Source organism: Garra rufa, chromosome 16 (assembly GCF_049309525.1).
Source record: "Garra rufa chromosome 16, GarRuf1.0, whole genome shotgun sequence".
In the NCBI taxonomy this organism is placed as follows: Eukaryota; Metazoa; Chordata; class Actinopteri; order Cypriniformes; family Cyprinidae; genus Garra; species Garra rufa.
In genome coordinates, this window is record NC_133376.1 from 26,746,633 (window position 1) to 26,770,616 (window position 23,984).

Here is a 23,984-nt window from a genome sequence, read left to right on the forward strand (position 1 = left end):
TGTCTGCGTTTGCTCGAACTGATTTGCTGAAATCAAAACAGGGACTAATAGGCGAGCGCCAGCCAATCTAATTGCGGTTTGCGCATTAGTCCCGCCCACTACCGGAGAAACAGTCAGCAACAGTCAATCTTATGTTTGTTCTTAAAAGCTGAAGAACTTCGTTATTTTGACAGGAAAATACAACAAAGAATATCGTTTACATGTAGCACGTCAATTCTGCATGGTATATAAGACTCTCTCGCTCTCTAGCTCTCCTTCTTCCCGTGTGCTCTCAACAAAGCGACGACGAAAGGTGCGCCTTCACACTAGCGTTTACGGTACGTTAGATACAGGTACGCAGCGCATCCATTGACATGAATTGAAAAATAGCACAGATCGCTTGACGGAAAGTGAAACTTTAAAGCGTTCAGTCAAAGTGTTTGGCGAGTAAAATATCTGTGCTAAACTTACACTTAGCCTCCAGCTCCCATACTGGCGAGTAAACTCTAACAATGTAGTAGCTAATGGCTAATGCTGCGGGAGTACCATACTTAGCCACACGTCCTTTCCATTTCCTTTCCTAATGTTAGACATCATTTAGCGTCCAGAGTGATGTCCTCGCATTGTAGAGGGTTGACTCTAAATTCTAACCTAGTAACTACAGCCTAAATCATTGGTTTCTTAAGTTATAGGTTACCCAAACATTAAAATTCTGTAATCGCACTAAATAAACAAAGTTTTCTTTTGTGTTCCACAGAAGAATGAAATGCATACAGGTTTGATGATCACATCATCCAAGAAACTATTCCTTTTAAGAGTATTTGGGCAGAATTCAAATAGTCTCCATTGTTATTAAATTATTTCAGCTTTCAAAACTCATATCATCAAGAGGTATGTATTAAAAGCCATTACGGCAATTAGAGAGAAATGAGTCTTATGGGGATTCAATTTGCCATAAAGATGGCAGAACTACATGTATTAATTGCTATCTAAATGCCTAAATATTCAAATTAATCTTGCATAAATAGAGCACAGTGCTCTTGAACACGTCATACTAAAAGCAAATGGGATGTTGGGTTACTAATTATTAGTCTCAATTGCAGCCGTCATAAGTTCCACAATGAAGTGTGAATACAGCTCAATCTTGTTTGGGCCTAGAGTGGAGTGAAATCTAATTGGTTGCAGCTGTGCCGAGTGCCAGTTACAGTGATGAATCCTACGACGTGACTGGCACCACTGTGTACATTTCATCCCTTGAGTATTCGCTCTCCAGCTTGTGCTGATAGCAAGTCTTTGACATTACGGGGCCAAGCTGGCCATATTATTTTAATCATCTCAAATGACTAATTGCTAATTTAGCGTTAATCTAATAGCAGAGTACAAGTTGCCAATCTAAATACATGCAAATGGCTTGTTTTTCAAAACTCATTCAATTTTGCACATGATTGCAATGTAATTCACAATAAAAATGAGATATCTTCAAAGTAAAACGTCTGACACAATATACACAGTCGGAAAATGATGACTAAAGCAAACACTTTTCTGGTATTGTGCCAGTCTTTACTCAGGCTATGTAAACAGTTGCCAACAACAGTTAACAGCAGTTTCCTTTCACACTATAAACAATTTTTTCTTCCTAATGAAATCTTAAATACAGCCATTGCCAAAACCTCTCAACACCTTATAATAGCTTTCATAGGTTCCACTGGAAACTTGTTGTGTTTAAAGCAACATGTTAATATCATGTATCAATAGTTAGGCCTAAATAGTCTCCATCCACTTGCACTAGCTCTGGCAATATGAAAAGAAGGCTAAGCTGGAGAATTATTCCTGTGTACCTTTTACTGTCAATAAAACATTTAAGGATGCGCTTCAAGGTCCTCATCAGTAATGCAAGGTAGTTCGGCTCAATAGACCAAATCTTTTATCATGACCTCTGCTTAGCGGTTTGCACCAGACACAGCGAGGGCTAGGAGATGCTAATAGCACTCAGTGAGTCTCTGGAAACAACACTCAATCTCCTAATAAATAGATGCAAACAAAACAAAAGTAAAATATTTAGATACAATCACAAACAATGTAGTAAAAACGAATTGTCTGCTATTCAAATCTCTTCTCAGAGTAAACAATACGACTGCCCTTTGTCGCTCAATTCTACCAAGCGACAAACAACAAGCATTTCAATATCGAGAGCTCCATCGCTGATGCAACAGTGCCCTCCCAGCTTAGCAGGGGGGCTCAGATGGAGACAGGGTGTTTTAACACAATGTATCAAGGCATGGATAGCAGGGCAAGGCAACACTGAAGATGGGCCTGTCAGTCATCTTGCTGTCTGCTTCCAGCCATGATCATTAGAGGAAATCAAACGCCTGAAATACACTAAGATGAAGACCATAATGGAGCTGTCCTCTTTGTAGCCACATCCAGCCAAAGAAAGAGCCTCCATCTCGTCTGAATTCAAATAAATCATGCTCTCTCTCTCTCTTTTCCAACGGGCACCTGTAGGTTTGAGTCTCACTGAGCGCCCATGCTATTCACTAGAAGATAGGCTGCTGCACACTAAGGGTAATAAGGCAGCAACATATCGGCCATATCGGCAGATATTCCTTTCAAAGTAAGCAGAAGGGACTGGCTATAGAAGTGTGCCATGCTTTAGCAGCAAAATATAGCATCAAATCAGTTATTCTCTATGTACTGTGGAAAGTGTTGGCTCAAGGCTCGAAGCAAAAAAGTGTCTTAAAGAAGTTCAAAACCACTGCATGATTGAGTGGCTCCCGCTGCACAAAGTAGCTTGGGCTGCAGCCTGTGAGCACCTTTGAGCTGCTTAACAATTCACACAAAGGGTCCTAGCAGTTAGAGGGGTATTTCGCTGAAGACACTGCAGCAACATTGCTAAGAAAGTATTGTTCATATAGATCTGCACAACCAGATATTCAGAAACTTTTCTTGGTTTTTCCCACCTTACTAATGTTTCACTTCATTTCCAAGACCTTCAAAGCAGCAGCATACTAAGAAAGTATTGTTCCTATAGAAAATGATCTGCACAACCAGATAGCCAGAAATGTATCTTGGTTTTTCCCACCTTTTACTAATGTTTCACTTCATTTCCAAGAACTTCAAAGCATTGGTTTGCTATGTGATGTTATTATTTATTTGAGAGCCACTGCTGCTTTTTTGATGCAGGGTCCATTTTACACTGGGCTGAATCCACTCTGGCTTTGATGGTCATTTCTGTTCCATTACAACGAATGAAACACAGCTAGATTAAAACCACCATCCATATGCATTACTATTGCAGAATCAAAACCGCCAATACCGTAGTCATATCACAAAGGATTCTAAGAACGAAGGAAATCAGAAAGAAAAGCTTTTGAGTACTAAAAGAACATTGCATAAGAGTAATCAACAAATTCTACACTTGAGCATATTTGTAACAGCGGTGCATGCAAGAACTCAATTTGTAGCGCAATGCATTCTGGTGTGTGTTGACATTGCCAAAACAGCTAAATCTATTAACCTTGATGTCAAAGTGAAGGTGTGCATCAAAACCTGTGAGCTCACATGATAACAAACAACTTGTCAAGCAGGAGTCTATTGCACACACACAGCCTTTCCTTTAGAGTTTTATTGATGAAACATACTAGAGCTAAATTTTAAAAGGCTAGAGGAAAAACAACAATCATCCTCTTTCTACACCATTAAGAATTTATCAAGAGGATAAAACAGGCTGTGAAAATACACCTTTAGTATATTGCGTTTGCCTCGGAAGCTAGGCAAGTTTCAACAGTCAACAGAGCAATAGGTTGACAGCTCTCCCTAAAGCATTGCAAGCTGGAAACAAACATGCACTGGAATATTTAAAAATGATCTGTGCTTGCTCATGAATATGACTGCTTGAGAACTTGCACGGCTGTATGGAAAACAAAGAAGCATGCCTCTGTGGTTAGTCAACCTCATATGATGTATTCAGGCATTTCAAGTGAAACTCATGCAAGAAGTAAAATCTTATGAATTGCACCCCTCAGGAATATACAGCACTGATTACTTGTGTCAGTGTTTTCTTTAGTAGCTAACCAACTAAAATATAGGACCTTGTTACTATGTAACCTTGTTGTTAAAAATACTTTAGCAACAATATATGATTGCACATTTGTCTTTGGAATTTTTCCAAATGTATACCTGTGCAAAAACAAATACACAAATAAATAAATAAATAAACAAACAAAAAACTACTGTCTTCATATATGAGGTGGAAGTGGTGTTGGCCGCTAGGTGTCAGCCTTGTGACTTTAAACACGATTTACCCTCAACATGCTGTCATGTGTGCACATGACTCCTCACTCTTTGTGCGTGTTCATGAGCCAGATACTGAGGAATATAAAATATAAAAAGGCGCAATATAACCTATGCTACACTGACAAGGAATATTCAGTAAAAAAGTTCACTGTAATTAATCAAAGTAATAATAATAATTATCATTAGTATATTATTATTATTATCTCAATCTCATAGCATTTCATATCACGTTACGCACGAGCGCGCCTCTATGTCTTTCTGTCTCTGTGTTTGTGTGTCAGATAGAGAGAGAGGGAGAGAGAGACACAGAGAGAGATTGATATGTTTTGGTCGTCATCTGTGATGGGAACGAAAGGCAGCTCCCTGAAAGATTCGCAATTAGCGCAGATCCAAACGCAAACAGTGGTGTTTACATTGCGCTCCCATTCTTAGGCATGTATGTAATTAATATTTCGTACCACGGCTATACTGCCAGTAAAGAACACATTTAATTACTAGAACTAGCGCAACACGTGAATAACCTTTAATATCTTATTAAATCTCGTACAGACAAGTAAATAAATACGTACTTGCCGAAAGTAAATGTGTTAGAGGTATTATGACGTGGATAATAGGCTACTCAAATCTGACGAATCTAAAATTGTTCCAGGAACATTCATATTTCTGCTGTCAAAGAATACTGATATTCTATGTGCGGACTAAATAGCTGCACCCAGCGGCTTAGGTCAAGAAAATATCAACTTAATTAATTCTGAATATATTGATTATAAATCATTGAACCCATTAGCATTATAATTACCCTATTCTAAATCAGGGTCAGCGTAAATCTAGACAAAAGTTAAGTTATGTCAAGAACAAAGATCGCGGAAAAGTTTGTGGAGGAAACCATAGCAACAGCAGACCACTGAAGAGCCTTCCGTATGGATTATTATGGGACGAAACATTAGGTATTTTTCAAATTAATTATGTATTTTATTTTATTGGAAATATGTATAGCCTAACAAGAACTTGGTGATTATCTGTGCTGTGTGAACCTTAACTAATTGCGGCCCTATCATTTCTCACGGAAATTCCTTATAAAACGGTGACCCTCCCAAAGTCAATACTTGTATTGACACGCTGTATGTTCAGACATAACTAGAACGGATAACATGCACTGTGCGTTGCATGAACTAAAGCTAGTTGGCCGAGTTCATAGCTGTAGTTTTGCCCCACCCACCAGCAAATCCAGCTCTCCAGTGTAACCTCTGATTGGCTGTGGGGATTGCGGGTCCTGAGACTGAGCGCGAGACACTGAGCTGTGCATTCGACAGTATGCGCTGAAGATGCGCGCCGTGCGTTTAGCTCAGTGAGCCACATTTAAGAACTATATCAAAAACTATTTCGCTTGATCCAGAGGCTGGATATATTTCAGACCGGACGCTTTTGTTACGGCGAGAGGAGCATAGCTGCACTTACAAATGCTTGATTTTTTCCTCACTGATCTTTTGTCAGTGTTTTATACGGATTTAGTTTCATTATTTCTGGACTAAGGCCAGCTGAAATACCTTCATACAAGAAATTGACGCTTGTTGAGAGAAATCTTCAGTGGAAAAGGCACCCACATCTTGCTCGACTGGGAATATCAGTGAATTGTGGACTGGACTGATATTTTATTCATATTGTTTTGCCATATTGTTGCAGTTTTAGAGATTGGACTGTTGTCTTTTTTTCTGAAATTGGAATCTCTGTTGTTTCAGTTGGATATGTGCATGGACATAAATGCGGATCAAGGAGGAGACATCCTAACTTCACATTATTCTACGGATTGATTGGGCATGAGCGATGTTTTAAACTCAATTTTATTCCAAGCGTTCGTCACGAATCATGATACCGAGAGCAAATATTTTTGAATTGGATCCTTCCTTTCATTCATTCACAAGTTGAGGACCTTCTAGCGGACATTTAGCCTGCATTTTTACTGAATATTTTCTTTCACTGGCTCAAAATGGTCGGTTTACATCTCGGTTACCCTGAATTACGCAAATGTTCCTGTTGAAGCCATGTTTTTCGTTCACAATGTTTTCACATTCACTATATGAAGAATTATTCACCAGTTTTCTTCGTATTTTTTTCCCCCTGAATAATGCGAGACATGGGTGGCCTGATAAGATTTCGATAAAGTAAATGGAAGTTATCGACTGCGTAATCAGTAAGTCAGATGAATTTCATCGCAGATATAAACATTTTCGTTCATCTTAAAGGATGTCTACCAGACTGTGATTTTATGCCTTTGACTTATTGGGAGTTTTTTTTACGTCCGACCGAACGTGCATAAGTTTAAATGTTAATAAAAGATCATGCAAATGAGCGTGTGAAGGCAGACATCAACAGGTACAATGCATTCCAAGGACATGGATTTCGTACAAATGTTTTTGTGCTTTCTCTTGTGCTGGACTGGAGTCGATGCCGTTTACAATTTGAAATACACCGTGGAAGAAGAGCTGCGGGCAGGCACAAAGATAGCCAATGTGACGGCGGACGCGAAAAATGCGGGTTTTGCACTTGGAAACCGACAGCCTTACTTGCGGGTTATCTCCAATTCCGAGCCGCGATGGGTTAATCTGAGCCCCGCCGGACTGCTCATCACAAAGCAAAAAATTGATCGGGACGCTGTTTGCAGACAGACACCGAAGTGTTTTATTTCGTTGGAGGTGATGTCGAACTCGATGGAGATCTGCGTGATTAAAATTGAGATTATCGACGTAAACGACAACGCGCCCCGCTTCCCCACCAACCACATTGACATAGAAATCTCGGAAAATGCCGCTCCCGGTACCAGATTTCCCCTAGAGGGGGCAAGCGATCCGGACTCCGGGAGCAACGGCATTCAGACGTACACGATTACCCCTAATGATATTTTCGGTCTCGAGATTAAGACGAGGGGAGACGGGTCCAAAATCGCAGAACTTGTGGTGGAAAAGACTTTAGACCGAGAGACGCAGTCTCGCTATACGTTTGAACTCACAGCGGAGGATGGTGGAGACCCCCCAAAGTCTGGGACTGTGCAACTTAACATCAAAGTCATTGACTCGAACGATAACAACCCCGTTTTCGATGAGCCAGTATACACTGTAAACGTGATGGAGAATTCTCCCATTAACACGTTAGTCATAGATTTGAACGCCACGGACCCAGACGAAGGAACGAATGGCGAGGTGGTGTACTCATTCATAAACTTCGTCTCCAACCTGACCAAACAAATGTTTAAAATCGACCCCAAAACAGGTGTGATAACAGTGAATGGCGTTTTGGACCACGAGGAACTGTCCGTCCACGAAATTGACGTACAAGCCAAAGATCTGGGTCCAAATTCAATCCCTGCCCACTGCAAAGTGATTGTTAATGTAATGGACATAAACGACAACGCACCAGAAATCAAACTCTTGTCAGAAAACAGCGAGATGGTAGAGGTGAGCGAAAACGCTCCCCTCGGATACGTAATAGCTCTGGTGAGGGTCTCAGACAATGATTCGGGAGCGAATGGAAAAGTGCAGTGCAGACTGCAGGGCAATGTGCCTTTTAGACTCAACGAGTTTGAGAGCTTCTCCACCTTACTTGTTGATGGCCGTCTGGATAGGGAGCAGAGAGACATGTACAATTTGACCATTCTAGCCGAGGACAGCGGATACCCCCCGCTCAGAAGCTCGAAATCTTTTGCCGTCAAAGTAACGGATGAAAACGACAATCCCCCGTACTTCACCAAGCCACATTATCAAGCCATGGTGCTCGAAAATAACGTCCCAGGTGCGTTTCTGCTCGCGGTGTCCGCCAGGGACCCTGACCTGGGCATGAACGGCACTGTGTCCTACGAAATCATCAAATCGGAGGTGCGGGGCATGTCTGTGGAATCTTACGTTACAGTCAACTCAAACGGCGAAATATACGGCGTTAGGGCTTTTAATCACGAAGATACGCGAACCTTTGAGTTTAAAGTCTCTGCGAAGGATGGGGGAGATCCACCATTGACCAGCAACGCCACCGTGCGCATTGTCGTACTGGATGTTAATGACAACACACCTGTGATGACCACCCCGCCCCTGGTGAACGGCACCGCGGAGGTGTCCATTCCTAAAAACGCTGGAGTTGGTTATTTGGTTACACAAATCAAAGCTGATGATTACGATGAGGGGGAAAACGGAAGGTTAACGTATTCAATTTCAGAAGGAGACATGGCATACTTTGAAATAGACCAGATAAACGGCGAGGTACGAACCACAAAGACGTTTGGGGAGAATGCGAAACCATCCTATCAAATAACCGTGGTGGCGCACGACCACGGCCAAACTTCTCTATCTGCCTCCGCCTATATTGTCATTTATCTCTCTCCCGATCTCAATGCACAGGAGCAAATCGGACCCGTCAACCTGTCGCTCATTTTCATCATTGCCCTGGGTTCTATTGCAGTCATCCTCTTTGTCACAATGATCTTTGTGGCAGTCAAGTGCAAAAGGGATAACAAGGAAATCCGAACATACAACTGCAGGTACCCAAACAATTTTTGATACATCTATTTTAAGTTACACACAGCCTAGTTCAGTGTGCGAATTATTCACTGACCTTCAGAGGGGTCGAATATTTAAAGATAACCGCAAAAACGAAATACAATCAACAGAAGGCCTTACCGTAAAGTAGATTGCGCTAAACACTTGCTCACGAACAGAATTTGCGTTCGCTGAGGTGGTAACCATAGCAACAGTACGTTGCTTGAGGTTTTTACGTTATGGCCAATATGGAATACACAATGCAAGTAGGCCTACTGATTGTTCAATCGGAATTAACATTAATAACAAAGATTACTTACAAATTATAAAACAACAAAAAGATTGTTAATTCAGTCATTTTAAGTAATTGATGATTAGTTAGGGGCGCCAAAGACTAACCTCCATTAATTGCGCCTCAAAAATTACTTACTGAGATTCTATCAGCATTGTTTTAGAGAAAACGTGTGTGAATGTAAAAATGTATAAGCCCAAACATATTTTTGTTTTTACTTGTGGGCATTCAGGCCTTACTTATTGGGTCAAACCTCACCAACCCTCCTATAATTCGCACCCTGGTCTAGTTATCGAGCATATAATTATATTTTTACCGGAAATGAATCAAGACAACATACAATGATTAATACATAAAGAGAGAGCATGTTTGATGTGTATCTTGGCTGTGCACGCGCTGTGTCTTCAACTGTGCATGCGCTTCAGGCCTTGCTCTGCTGCTGCCATTGCTGATAACAGTAGCAAAACAGGAGATCATTACACTTGTTCATCATGATTATTATATGAACACATCATCATCATATCATAAATATTACTAAGATCATTATTTTTATTTATAAATTATGATGATATATGTGAGTAGACCCTTACATGAGCTTAAAATAAATATATATATGAAAAAAAAACACTAGGCTAATAAATAGCAAAACAACTATTTTACACCACATCAAAAAATTAATCGTCTTTGTTTCCAGCAGTCCACAATAATTTGTCATTTTTATTTAATTTAGAGTTTTCAAAGTTGCAGTTCAACTGTCTTTATCATAATTCATCAAAGTGGCAGAAACAATACATTGAGCTTGATTTTAATTGAACTTAAGTTTAGTAGGTTGATTTATTTATTTTACTGTCATATTTCCATTCAGACATTTTTGAAAAATTAGAAAGGGAAAAATAAAGCTCAACGATAAGATAAGTCAAATCAACTTGAGCCATTGCTTGTTGAGTAAAGGGTAAGCATAGGCCTTTCCATACACACCATCTGCATTGAGACTGCTGTTATAAATTATTGGTGTAATTTTTATGACCTTTCTCAAATTTGCACTAATCAAAATATTTATTTATTGCTCAAATTTGGAGATTTTATTTATGGTTTGGCAACACACTATGGTTGTGATTGTATCAAAAGACAGTAGCAAGGCCATGGCAACCAAATTTTACTGTGGCACCGATCACAATATCATAATAATAATTACACTCATAAAAGGTAAATCATGCAAATGTATAGCATGGTAATAGTCTTTGACACATGGTGTGTAGGGGAGAATATTATTTTGTTAATCTACTGTAATATGAATACTTATCAATCTGTAACATTGGCCACTGGGTTGATTTCCCTCTGCTACATTACCACTCAACATTTCCATATAAATTGCTTTTGCAAATTTAACCTGAAACCATTACCATATTTTTACCTCAAATTGTTGTTGACGTTTCTGTCTTGTAGTGCAACAGCATACAGTAAATGATCCATCTTAACAGAGATGTATGTAAGTGAACATATTCAAGAAGGCAGATGGTTAGGCACGCAGAGTATCTACCTTGCCGCGATCGGAAGATGGTTAGAGATGGCCTGTGTTTAGATTGCTGGCGTTAACATTTATTTTCCTCTCCAGATAGAAACCTGATGGAGGCTTTCAGCTCTCCCAACAGGGGGTTAGTGAGAGTGCTTGATACGGTTTTCTTCAGCTGTGCTCACTGACTCTCCTTTCTGGCTCATCTGAGAATCTTTGGATTGTCTTCACTGTGACGAGAGCCAAACACATATGACCAAACAGACCATAGAGACATGTGTTTATTAACACAGTTAAATAAAAGACCCTGGAGCCGATGCAGTTTAGAGAACATAAACAAATGGTTTTAATAACACAACACAGATAACGGCATCTAATAATATTCATTACATAATTAACATCATACATAGAGTCTTAATCTCTTTGCACATATTTGCAGTTTGCTTTGTCACTGTAGCTTTAATGAAAGAAACAAGCTCACTGTTCCTTCAGTGTCATAATAGTACATTTTTCGACCAGCTATTAAGCATGCCTTGGACTGGATAACTTTTTCTGTGCTTTAACTCGCACAGACCCGAAAAAAAAGCTTTTAGATGCCTTCTAAAAAGATAAGGTCCTGCACCGTTATCATTTTTCCAAGCCAGAAAAAAGTAAGGAGCAGGGAGACACAGGCTGAATCCAAATGAAAAGCACAGAAAGAGGAGCTTTGTGTTGTGCAGGCAGTGCGGGCATACCATTAAGGCCAAGCCGTACGTTACGACGAATGTGTGCCCTTCAGAGGACATAAAAAGAAATAAGTGTAAGATTGTTTCAGGCTATAAGATCTAATGATCCTCATGGGGGAAAGTGAGACGGGTCAGTGGGGAATAGCTAAGACAAAGATTGTTTACTACACCAACTCTCCTTATGAGCGCTCAAGTTTATGTTTAGATTGCAACCTAAGCATCCTTTGGGGCAAGATCTCAAAGTTTCTCATTTACTGTGATTAGAATCAAAACCCTCAAATCAAGTTAGCAGTAGCCACAGAGCGTAGCTCAGAGAATTGAAATTCACAACCCACCTGCCAGCGGGCTTGTTTGTAACACAAGCGAGAAAAAGCAGACAAATGCGGGCTTAACTTTGAATATTATTACTTTCGATTCACAATGACACTTAGTATCATTTGTCGCTGTGTGTGCTTCTGTGGTTTGGCATGTTTGCATTGTGTATGTGTGCTTGTGACAAGTCCAGCCGCCGAGCATGGAAATGCAAACAAATGAGAGACGTCGGCTCCAATGTGGCCGGTCTCCATTGAATATGGGTCTGGCACCTCAGCCCGAGCCAGGCGAGAGGACCTGGCGCCGGCTGTGCGTGCAGTGAGGAAGGCAGAGCACTGCTTTATTGAGTCTGTTCAGTTTCTTGTACCTGCGCAGGGTGGCGGAGTACTCCTACGGCAACCAGAAGAAGTCCAGCAAGAAGAAGAAGCTGAGCAAGAACGACATCCGGCTGGTGCCGCGGGACGTGGAGGAGACGGACAAGATGAATGTGGTGAGTTGCTCGTCTCTCACCTCTTCGCTCAACTACTTCGACTACCACCAGCAGACTCTGCCGCTGGGCTGCAGGCGCTCCGAGAGCACCTTCCTCAACGTGGAGAACCAGAACTCCAGGAATGCTGCACCCAACCATGGCTACCACCATACCTTCACAGGGCAGGGCCCTCAGCAGCCTGACCTCATCATCAACGGCATGCCGCTGCCTGAGGTGAGATTTGCTCCAGTCTGCTCCATCCTTCAGCCTGCCACGGCTAACAGCGGCAAGGGAGGGTGGGGTCGAGGGATATCCGTCATAGGGCCACTAACCCAACCTAGTCAAAAGGCTAAATCTGCTTACTGATAGATAGCTGTTACTTTTACTGGCATTTGGGTGATTTTGTGGTTGTTGTTTTTTAACTGCAAGGTAGGAAAGTGGAAATGTGGCTTCTTTTTTTAACTACACTTTCAATGGTGCTTTCATTTCCACGCTTACATGCATTATTTGTCGGTGTTGGAAACCTAGGAATAGTTATATTAAAAAAGTGAGCAAGCCGTCATTGGAAAGTTGCCAAAGTGGATTATTTGGCCACCTCTGTTTCTGCACTCTTTTTCATGCTGAGCAAAAGAGCTGTAGCCTGAACATCTGCCAAATGCACTGACCTGGCTAATCGGCAGCGCTGCATGTAATTTCAGGTGCAACCATTAAGAACAATCATTGGCGAAACAACGATTTGCGCCTAAGTTCTCGATCTCCATGGGTGGCATGCAGCGCCTTGTGATGGATATCTGAAATGTAAAGGCAAAGTTACATCACTTTGCAATAGAGTTACACACATCATAAGCTAGCTGTATTGCAATGACACTAACACAATCAACCAATCAGGTTGCTTTAAACTTTTTATAATGCATCTTATTTTTAAATGATAATTTTTTTTTAGATTTTGCAGGAGAATGATTTATCATTTAGAGAAATAAGATGGATCATTGAAAATTTTGTGTTTTGTTTATTTATTTAGTACTGCCCTCATTAAGCTCTCACATTTCAGATATTATTTGCACATATTTCCAGGAAAATTCATGAATAAGTAAAACAGAGTTCTTTTGATTATGAATAAGGAAGTGTACACTGTTGAAAATGATGATTGGTTTCACTTATCATTTAGCCATTTAGGAAATAAAATATAAATGTGTGCTTTGAATAAAAGTCTCTGCCTAATGTATAAATGTAAATGTGTAAACACTTTACACAACTAATAAAGCGCAGTGCTAAATAATAAAGACTTTATATATATATAATTTGCAAGGGGTATGAAAATTGACGCACTTAACTCTATATTGTAGTGTCAATTATAGTGGTATCTCTGTTTGAATTGTCACACGGTACACAAACAGACTGAGCACACATAAGGAGGCTCACTGCTGCCAAAATGAGATGTTAAATTTGCACCGATCCATTGATTAGCTGATCCAGCACTCTTCGTTGTTTGCAAAGCCTGCGGAAATCAATGAAACAGTTAATATAGCACTAATATATTAAAGCTGTCGCCAGATGCTTAAAGTCATATTGGAAATATTTAAAATCCAACTAGTTAATGGATGAATATTCAGACAGAAACCATTATCTAGTAGGTCAGACTGCACAGAGGTTAACACGAGACTTAAAACTGCATGCTGGCTGGACAAAGGAATTACTGTGTGTAACAGCAAATGTAGTAGCTAGGCATGGTAGCGTAATCCTTTAATAAAACTACCTAAGCAGCAGGATTAAAGAACATCTATTTTTCTCAACTGATGAAAAGACAAAGAATTAAGGGAGGGGGGTGTTGTGGGCTGAATAAGCCTGTAGATTGAGTGTGATAGTACTGTACAATGAACTCTAATGCGAAGCTTTGTTGTTTCACTGCAACATTAGAAGAGAGAAAAGAGAGAGAGAGAGAGAGAGAACGAGACGGTGTACATATGCATCTTAATGTCAGATGTCTGGGCCCAGCACATTTTCCAATTTCATATAGGCCAGTGATTGGCCTGATAAAGGTGTGGGGTTATTTGTATGCTGGTTTCATCATGCGCGGCGCTCCACCTGACATTGACAAACATCCCTTTGCTTTGACCACGTTTCTGCATATTTCTCCACCAGAGGCCAAAGACAGGCTAACTACAGATGGCCATATCCTTTTCCCCTTTGGTGTGACATTTAGAAAATACAGTGGCTTCCCATTCAACATGCTGTATATGAAAAATGTTGTCAGTGTAATTATGCATCCATTTATGTGGGGCACAATCAAACATTGCAGCTGTTAAATGACCGATAATAGCTCTGTCACGCATTACGAGTCTGGGCTTGGAAGCGTTTGACTCTACAAGTCAGGGTTTCCCAGAGGTCTGCTGAGGACACACTGGTTGGTACACAGTTGTGATTAACCGTGCATCTCCTTGGCCTGAAATATCAAGGCCTGAAGGCTGTTTTCCAGCGTTCGTGATTCAGACATGATTTTGAGAGGTTGTTTGTTTGTTTACTTTACAGTCCCAGTTGGAGCTTATACTCTGAAAATGTATGTTTGGAAGACTGCTATGCCAATTTTTCCAGCAGGAGAAGAAATATTGCATAGTTTTAATCAAAATTACACACTGACGGCTTATTGATAATGAAACTAATCTGAAAATCTAAATAGTGGATGCACAGCATTTCATCCTACTGATATGCTTTTGCAAAGCAGTGTGAACACACAGAGCCTGACACAACAGCAGTGGAAGATAAACTTGTGATCTAGAGCCACCATTGAACAAGACACAACTATTGTTTGAGATTTATATTTATTCATTTAGCAGGCATTTTTATCTAAAGTGGTTTACAAATGGTTATTACAATAATAGACTCTTAGCAATTATGCAATACAAAAATTGCTACAAGATAAAAGATAAGGAATTCTCTCTCTCTTTCTTTCTCTCTCTCTCTCTCTCTCTCTCTCTCTCTCTCTCTCTCTCTCTATATATATATATATATATATATATTTGTATCTCAAGGTCCTCTCTGAGATTAAAAATCTCTTATGCAGGAGTGTCCTTGCCAAGCCAAGATAGGCAGCCAAAAATAACATGTTCACATAAACACAAAACCAATGCAAGTAAGATCAGCATATTAAAAGCAACATTTACAATTTATTGACTCATTCTCCAATACTCCACTAATGGGTTTAAAATGTTTCAGAGACACGATATTATGTAGTTTATTAATACTAATGTGCAGCAAAACATGCAGAACGGATGATGAAAGATGCATAGGCGAGAACTAATAAAAAAAAGTTAATTTACAAATGCTAATATATAAACAGTAAAGTAAAATATAGAAAGCGCTAACAGTAGTTTGTATTTCAAGGCTCCAGGTAAGCTCTGTTTATGAAACTGACTCTCTGGAGATGGTTCTGTGGTGCCAGTCTCTGAGGAGTCAGATGCATTGTTTTCAGGAAGCCGTGTGGTTAACCTGTCTGTGGTTGTCTCCAAAATAAGGTTCAGGCCATAATAGAGATGTGGCTCTCTAGCTGATTATACAAGATCAGTAGCGGTTCTTGCAGCGTAAGCATACATGACAGCCTGCTTAAACTAAAATGAGACTTCACTCCACCTGTGACACTGATAATAAGCAAAAATTCTACTAAGTATTGATCTGCATTGCGTTAGTGCTTGGAGAAAGCGTCCTGCTGCTTAATGCACTGAATATTTTAAGGAGAGTGTGAAAAAGAAAACGTTATTTGACAATTTGTATTTTCTGTCAGAGAAAACCCCTCTCCAGTTTTGGAACAATAATTTAAGCACTGCTCTTCCAGATGCTAGCATTCTGTTACCGAAGAAATTAGCTAATAAATCCCACTGCTAGCATATGGTACTCAGATACAGTTTAATATTTGCGATTAGCACATCAACGCGGATCTGTATATTTGCTTAGATTAATCTCATATGTACCATAGTGATACAGACATATAAACATGAGAGTTGTCTTTTCATTATAATGAAGCAAAGCTTTGTGTTGATATTATGTTAGCCCTATTCACCAGGGTGTCAAACTAATCAGTAGCATATCCATCATACACTTACAGCTTCACAATAAGGCACGTTTTCATGTCACTTTGAGTATACAAAGCAATGTCACGCCACATAAACATAATATACATTCGCTTCATCTGCTGCCAATCATTTTAGCCACTTAGGATTATGTCTAATGTTCAGACTCCATTTCTGAAAGAGTGGCTGTTGAATACATTAGCCCTTAATAATGTAGTTAAACCTTTGTTGGATAACTTTTTGTTTGCCAAACCCTTCGAAATTACCAGAGCTACATTATCTGTTGTTTGCATACCACTAATTGCAATTAGCTTTTTTTTTTTTTTTTATGTTTGCATGCTTACAATAGCCCTGCAGTTCTAAAACGTCACGCAGGAATTTTAATTTCTTCTCTATCATTACCGTTGTTTTATAACACAAAATGGCTTTTTAAAAACCATTTGTTTCACCTCTCAGGTCAGGGTTTTGAAAATGTTTTGACTTAACTGAACCGCTGGGGTTTTGTGTTTCTCTGACTTTCGTCAGACTAAGCCAATTAATCATTCTAAATCCCATACACGATAAGGTAAAGGCCACAGCATGCTGCCTCCCTGAAGGGCTTTCAGAAAAGCTTCACTGAACTGGGCTGCTCTGATGAAGAACTTGGATTTAGCCACTTTCAGTTAGGTGGGGAATTAATAAACAAAAATAAAGAGAAGAAAAAGTGCAAAAAAACAACACAGACCGCCAACTACACCTAAACTTGAAATATATTTTTTTTATCAACTTGAGCTTTTTCCGTTCTTTCTTTTATGTTATGTGCCAAAGAGCAAAATAGAGACAGTACGAGAGATAGAGCAGAAAGAAAAAGGATAAGGAAGTGAGAGATACTCTTTATCTCGAGTACCTTGCGATGCGTTCTGATTGGATTCTGGCAGATGAAGATGGGAGTTTTCAAAGAAGGTTATATTTGTAAGCCACAGACTCTGCTGGCATTCTGCCTTCAAGAGTCGCCTACTAACAGGAACATTTCCGGATCTAATAAAAGGGCCACAGCTCCATTATAGTACGAATGTTCAACCGTTAGCTGAACTCTGACGTTCAAGTGCGACATTATTATAGCAATATAGTCTAGCAAACTCATTCTCTTTCTCTTTTACGATAGCCTGCAGATGAAGCGTTCATATAGCCTCATTTGGAATGAGGAAAAACCCCTAATACTATCTTTGTGACTCTAGTCATGAGCTGACATAAGCACGTCAAAATGCACAGCTTTCATTTAATGTCTGCTCTCAAACATTTAGGACAAAAAGCTGACAATGTAATATCCCCAGTTAGCCAAAAAGAAAAAAAAAGAGAGAAAGGGAAAAGGCAGGAGAACAGAAGAAAAAAGCGCTGCAATATCAAAAGCATTTCTAGATTTTGCAAACTGACACTAACTGGAAAAAGAAATTGCTTTTTTTTTCCTTCATTAAATAGTGTTGCGCATTTTTGTATACGGTTGCAGGAAAGACCCGCTAAGCCAAATTTTAGGTTCTGCCTAAAGAAAAGTTATTTCTTAAAGTTTAGATTGGTTATCCTCAAACAACTTATCTAGTGATTGACTAGAAATTATATACTGAATAAATCATGTGGACATCATGCATGTTACATAATCTATGCATTATTACTTGGATTGATTAACTGGAATGGTTATAAAAGAATCTTTTATAGTTTTTCCCAGTGTTTCTCAAACTGTTCTATTCAGTCTTTGTGCATGACTGAATGGTTATGTATTTGTACACATTCATGTTTGGACTTTTGAAATTATCTTGCAGGTTTACTTTGAAAAAAAAAAACAGTTGGAGAAGAACAGAATTTTTTCACACTCTTGCAAAGTAACACATAATGTGTGATATCGCTTAGATCAGGGCGACGAGATGGAACCTGTGAAAAAGGACTTCTGATGGAAAAGTAGCTGGCCAGATACAGATACAGTTGAGACCCACAAGAGAGGAAAATAACTTTATAAATGATTTTCTCTCTCTCTTAGCCTCATCTCTCATTAACACAGATTTAGCTGCCAGCACTGAAAATGCCTGTGGTTAAATTAATAGGATGGGAAAGGTCGGCCTACATTCTCTAACACAAGGCATTGCCGCAGGGAATAACGAACAGACAACTTTCTACATGGTTTATCAGAATACTAGTGTATTTGTTCAATTATATAGAGAGGATAATGGACAAGGCGCACCATTTTATGCTTATTTTAACGAACAGACAATGTGCAATATTCACAGTTACATGTGTAGTACATTCTTAAAAATAAAGGTTCTTATTGGCATTGATGATTCCATGAAGATCCTTGAACATCTATGGAACCTTATTAAATGCAGAGTCGAAAATAGTTCTTTTAAGAACTGTTCACTGAAAGATTCTTTCTTCTATGGCATCAACACCCCTTTGGAACCTTTATTTGTGTATAATGCTCCGTGTAGAAAGTTGTATGTGTATGTGCATTGACATGACCAGATAAAGAACACAGAAGAAAATATGAGAAAATACTAGTGGGTGTAATTCAAACTGGTGGGTTGTGTGTGTGTATGTGCAAGCTATCAGATTTGTAAGAGCAGATGTCCTTCCAAATATTTTTATACCTACTTGCCAATTAAACTATCAGGGGATCTGCACATGGATAGACCTTTTAGGGAAATTGAATATCTATTTAACTCTCTGTTTCTTCACGTTCAGTAATTTGCATTACAGTATCAACTATGTTGTCTGAATCATTTTTTAAGTAGGAGGCTATAAATATGCCCAAGTACAAAGGTGGAAAAAAGTTCCTTAAACAGAACATGCAGCGTATTCATTCGTAGTTCGACATGAATTGATGTTAACAGGACGTTGACTAACCCCAGTAGAAGGAAGGTATAGGAAGTTCCTGTGGCATTATGACAACAAAAGAACAGAATAGCCATTATAAATTGTTTTCCAGGCTAAAATCTCAGGCGAACACAGAGCGACCTTTTGAAGTGGCCAAACTGAATTTGTTTTTCTACTTTTCTCTTGTTCCTTCAGTGCCAAGGACGGCATGCATTATCATAAATTGGATATATGAAAGATAGAAGTAAAAAAAGAAAGTTTCCCCTAACAGTGCCTAGCTTTTTCATCTCCAAAGTTATACATTACAAAAGCCTTGTGCACTTAGAATGTGTGATATTGCCTTCTTTCTTTATTTTCACAGATTAATATCTGAACGTGTAATTGTTTATGTATTGATCTGCGCTTGCCTCACTTTTCAGCATCTAATACAAAGTTCTGATGTATCGAGTCAATTACATATCAAGAACTCCTCCTTATTACTTGCCTCTGCTTTTCTTATAATTATGAAAGGAAAAAGTCTTTCTTGAGAGAAAGCGAATGAGAAATTGCATCATATATCTGCTGAGATTAATTTCTGCATTCACCGGGTTTACAAGAGTAAGAATAACCAGCCCCTTTGTGGGTCTATTGGCAACTGGGTTATTTGTCTAGGTAGGCAGGGTGTGCTGAGTGTGTGGTGAGGTGGCTTAATGAACAGCGAGATTGTTGGCAGGCAGGCCGCTGTATAGCTGTAGCACTGAGAAAACAGCAGGCCAACATAATTGTGCATTGTTCAGCCATAGAACAGGAGGCAGAGCATGTAATGAGCTGTAGCACCCGCTCACGTCTTTCCTAATGGGGTATGACCAGGTTCATCCTTCCAGGGGCTTTAGCCACTCCAATCATCGCTATCGTCCATTCCCCCTCGACTTTCTTTCAAAGGCCCCAATATCCCCCTCTTCCTCCCTCCTGCTTCTGGCTGTTCTTTGTGTTTGTCTTAAAGGGACAGTTCATTTGAAAAGGAAAATCTATCATTTACTCATCCTCGTGTTGTTCCAAACCTGTATGACTTCTGTTTTTCAAAGAAAGTAACTCATATAGGTTTGGAACGACGTGTAAATGAAAGCCTTGACATGGGCCAACAAGAATCATGGAAACAAAGTTCAAGTTTAGTGAGAAATATGTTGATGTTATTTGCAAGATGCTGTGAGAATTTTCCTCTGGCTTGTTTTTTTTCTAGGGGTTGGAAAGGTTTGATCCTGTTTTGCATTTTGATTGCTCAAACCTCCTGCATAAATGGGATTCCAGTAGGCCTACTTCACCGATTTGTTGTTTCTTGATGTTTTTTTTTCTCCTTTTACCTGAAAGCCTGAGACACGCAGAGCCAAAAGCGCTTGAAAACCCAACAGACCAAAATAAACATCAGCTAGTGAAAAGCCCCTGAAATTGAATGTCTATAATGCAACAGAAAATGCAAAAACGATTTTAAGCCGGCTTTTTTCGGAGACCACTCCGCAAGACACAATGGAAGTTTGCTTTGACTCTCTCGTCACGTCCAGCGTTTGATGTCCTGCAGCCAGAGAGCCAAAGTTAATGAATGAGATCGGTGTGTTCTGATTTGCTGCTCTGTTTCTGGGCACTGTGCTCTCAGCAGGGGCTGCAGCCTCTCTAACCACATTCTGACAAGACAGCTGCTCTGAAAGAGAGAACGATGAAGAATGTGAGCAAACGCGAGACTGGAATCGCACTGGGTTGAGGAGCCTCGCTTCTCGGCTGTAATGATACGGATTTAATTTGTCCTTGGGGTGCAGGTCACTCCAAAGACGTGCGTTCGCCCGCCCGAACTTCTGAGACGTTGTTAACCTAAAGTGAACAGACAGAGCCCGTTATAGCGATAAAAACCCTCAAAAACGCCCCTCGACACACGAGTTGATCTGTCGCAAATATTGCTGGAAGGGGTGGTGTGCAGAGGGGTGTTATTCTCTGTTGGTTTCTTGTTTATTATGTCTTGGGTGTTTCATATAACAAATGGAGAGAGACAGTTTTCTCTCAGGGGTTCTTAGCTTCTCCCCACAGAGCGTGATTAATTGTTATTGTGGTCTATTTTTATGTCGTGTCCTGAAATACGAAGGTGCAGCAGAGGTAGCTTGACAATGTAGCTCGGGGCTCTCGCTGACAGTGTTTGCTTTATGGTATTTTCATATTTTATGGCTTCTGCTGATTTAGTTACTTCAAAACATTGCTCGCCATTAGATAGAACACAGGTACTGGCGAGCCCTTCCTGCCATTGATAGCCCCACGGTCCTGCGCATGTTTTATAGACGCGCTAATGCACCGCCGACAAGCACGACTGACAGATTAGGAGACGTCGGAGAGACTCTCAGGACTCTCTTTCATCTGTCCGTGTCTTAATAATGATTACTCGACAGGCTTAAGACCAGATTTGACCTTGTTGTGCCCAAGACAACTCACCCTCGTTCAGAGGAGCGCCCGGGGTTTAGCTACTAGAATGATCAGGCTGCCAGGATGGAGAATTTGAGACCGTGGGCAGGCAACTGCTCACAGATACTAGAGAGATGTTACCTGGGTGCTGTTTACTGGGCTGGATAGGGAAAGAAAGAGAGGCAGGGAGTGTTTCTAATTATAACGCTCCAGTCACAGTGCTGTGGTGGGCTGTAGCTTGCATGAGCAACCACAGAAAGCTGACTTTTGGTTTAATTTGGAAGACTAGCAATAATCCAGACTAAATCTCTTAAAGCTGCAGCTTCCCCTCTGTCGGATTAAGGGGCAGTCTTAAAAGGATAAGAGCTGCTTATCAGTGCTTCCCTCAACACTTCCTAGTGACTTCCAAAAAAGTGTATATATGAAACTGGATACAGTCAGATAATGTGGCTATTTATTAGTGATTATGTGTCACCTAGAATACGCAGACATGCAAGAAACTACTGAGATCATGTAATATTGGAGCGAATGAGTAAAACAAGCACTAGCAAGCTATTAATTCCTAAGGCGGGAAAACACAGTATGTTAGGATTCGGAAGCTTAAAGCTGTTTTCGGTTTAACAACGTTCTCTAAATTTCCTCTAAATTTAAATCCGTTTTCCATTGGTCACATGTAATCTAGCCTCTTGCAAATCAGTAGGACACGTTTTATCTCTGTTTCACTATTTAGATATTAATATTTGACTGTTTCTAAATCTTAAAGGGATAATCATTTTTAGTTTACATTCATGTCATACTAAAGCTGTGTCTTCTCTGAAAAACAAAAAACTGTCACACTTTTAGCACATTTAAAAACATCTAGAACAGGTTTTAAAACTAGAAAAAAAGGAAAAAAGGATGATATGAAATTTACTTCTATTGTATGGACCAAAAACACAGATTTTTCAAAAAACTTTTATGTTCCAATAAAAAAAAAAAAAAGATTTTGTGCCTTTTGATGGCAGAATCAGAATGCCAATAATTTTTATAGAAAACTGAAATCAAAGATGCCACTTGAAGTTAAACACAGATGTTTAAATGGACAGACTATGGATGAAAACTGCTATGATTACTCTACTTTCAAAGCATACATTTGATTTAAACAATATGTCTACATGATATTCACATTTGCTGTTTGTAGGGGATGCATTGTATTTGCCCTACAGTTACAGCGTGACATAATATTATTTTAAACCTATTACTATTAACATTTGACATAACATTTATTTATTTTATTTCACAATTCTGATTCTTTTCTCACAAATGCAAGTTTATTTCTCCTAGTTTGGACTTAATAAATCGGTTTAACTCAACAATAGTGAGTTTGTCAGTTCTCAGAGGAAAACAGCCAGAGTCACGGGGAAAAGAGAGAATGAAGTTGTTTTTTCTTATCAGAATTGTAAGATTTAATCTCGGAATTTCGAGAATAAAGTCAGAATTTTGAAATATAAATTCAAATTTACCTTTTTTGAAAACCGTAATTTTCTGCAAGCTCCGCCCACAAAAACGTCATCACTGCGAACAGTAAATTGTCTCTACATAAACATATCTCAATTTTTACTTAAACCCACACATACATTTCTAAATAATAAGGCAACAAAATAGAACCCTTAAAGGTGCGTTTTGAAATACAGAGGTTTTGTAAAATCATCCTTTTCATAATCCCAGACGCAGCTGTTTTGCTCTGCCTGTATTTATTTATTTATTCTTTATTTATTTTATTCCAGGGAATGGATTGACAAGTGGATTGACAGGAATGCATATGTACAGTTTTCACTTTGAACACAATTCCTATTTGGAATGATGGCAAGACGTCTGGAAGTTTTATTTACTCGCTTGATGTAACACCACAAAACAAACATTTGTAAAGTGGATAACTCTTAGATCTAGAAGGAAGTTGGTGAACAAAGGCTGCGGTTGTCATTACTTGAATTATTTATCTTCTTTTTTCTTTTCTTTTTTATTTCACAGCAGCGAGGCACAGAGCAAAATGCGAATGCATCCAATTTGAGCCTGTTTGTTTAAAGCGCCGTTAATGAAGTGTTACTTTTTTCTGTTTTGTTTTTGGCTGTCTCACTGTCAGGGCTGCTAGGGGAACAAGCACTAATCCAGCACGTCATGATACGTGTTGTTTGAAATTGCATGAAAGCGAGAGGCTGCCATGTGTCTCACGGGGTTGAAGAGCGAGAGAAATAGGACTCCGCAGGGGCAGAGCCAGAGAGAGCACAACCTTTTTCGGTCTAGAAAGCGAGTATCCAGTAGGGAGACAATCACTCAGGGAGCAATGCAAAAATAGAGGTGCACGTGTGTAGATTCTTGTTTACAAGGTGACACCTTTTTAACCTCCCATTAACAGCGTGCTCTTGAGAGCATCTGTTCTCCACTGGGAGAGGGACGTCACTTGATTCTTTTCCTCTGAATTCACCTTAAAGTTACTTTCTGGATGTTAATTAGCAAAGAATCCAACCACGCCATTCTGTACAGGTTTGCATAAGTGAACCTAACAAGTT

The 23,984-nt window shown here is 39.6% G+C and overlaps 1 protein-coding gene across 4 annotated transcripts in view; it reads left to right on the forward strand.

Annotated features, from left to right (window-relative positions):
* The first annotated feature begins 5,608 nt into the window (after window positions 1–5,608).
* The window catches only part of pcdh19 (protocadherin 19), a 60,293-nt gene continuing 41,917 nt past the window's right edge, over window positions 5,609–23,984 (forward strand). The window contains exons 1-2 of one of the 4 annotated variants that reach the window (XM_073820886.1): window positions 5,609–8,800; window positions 11,998–12,343. In XM_073820886.1, the coding sequence (XP_073676987.1) occupies window positions 6,654–8,800; window positions 11,998–12,343 (2,493 nt within the window). In that variant the 5' untranslated portion in view covers window positions 5,609–6,653. The remainder of the gene's footprint in view (window positions 8,801–11,997; window positions 12,344–23,984) is intronic. The other 3 variants (XM_073820888.1, XM_073820887.1, XM_073820890.1) reach the window with 3 other exon arrangements.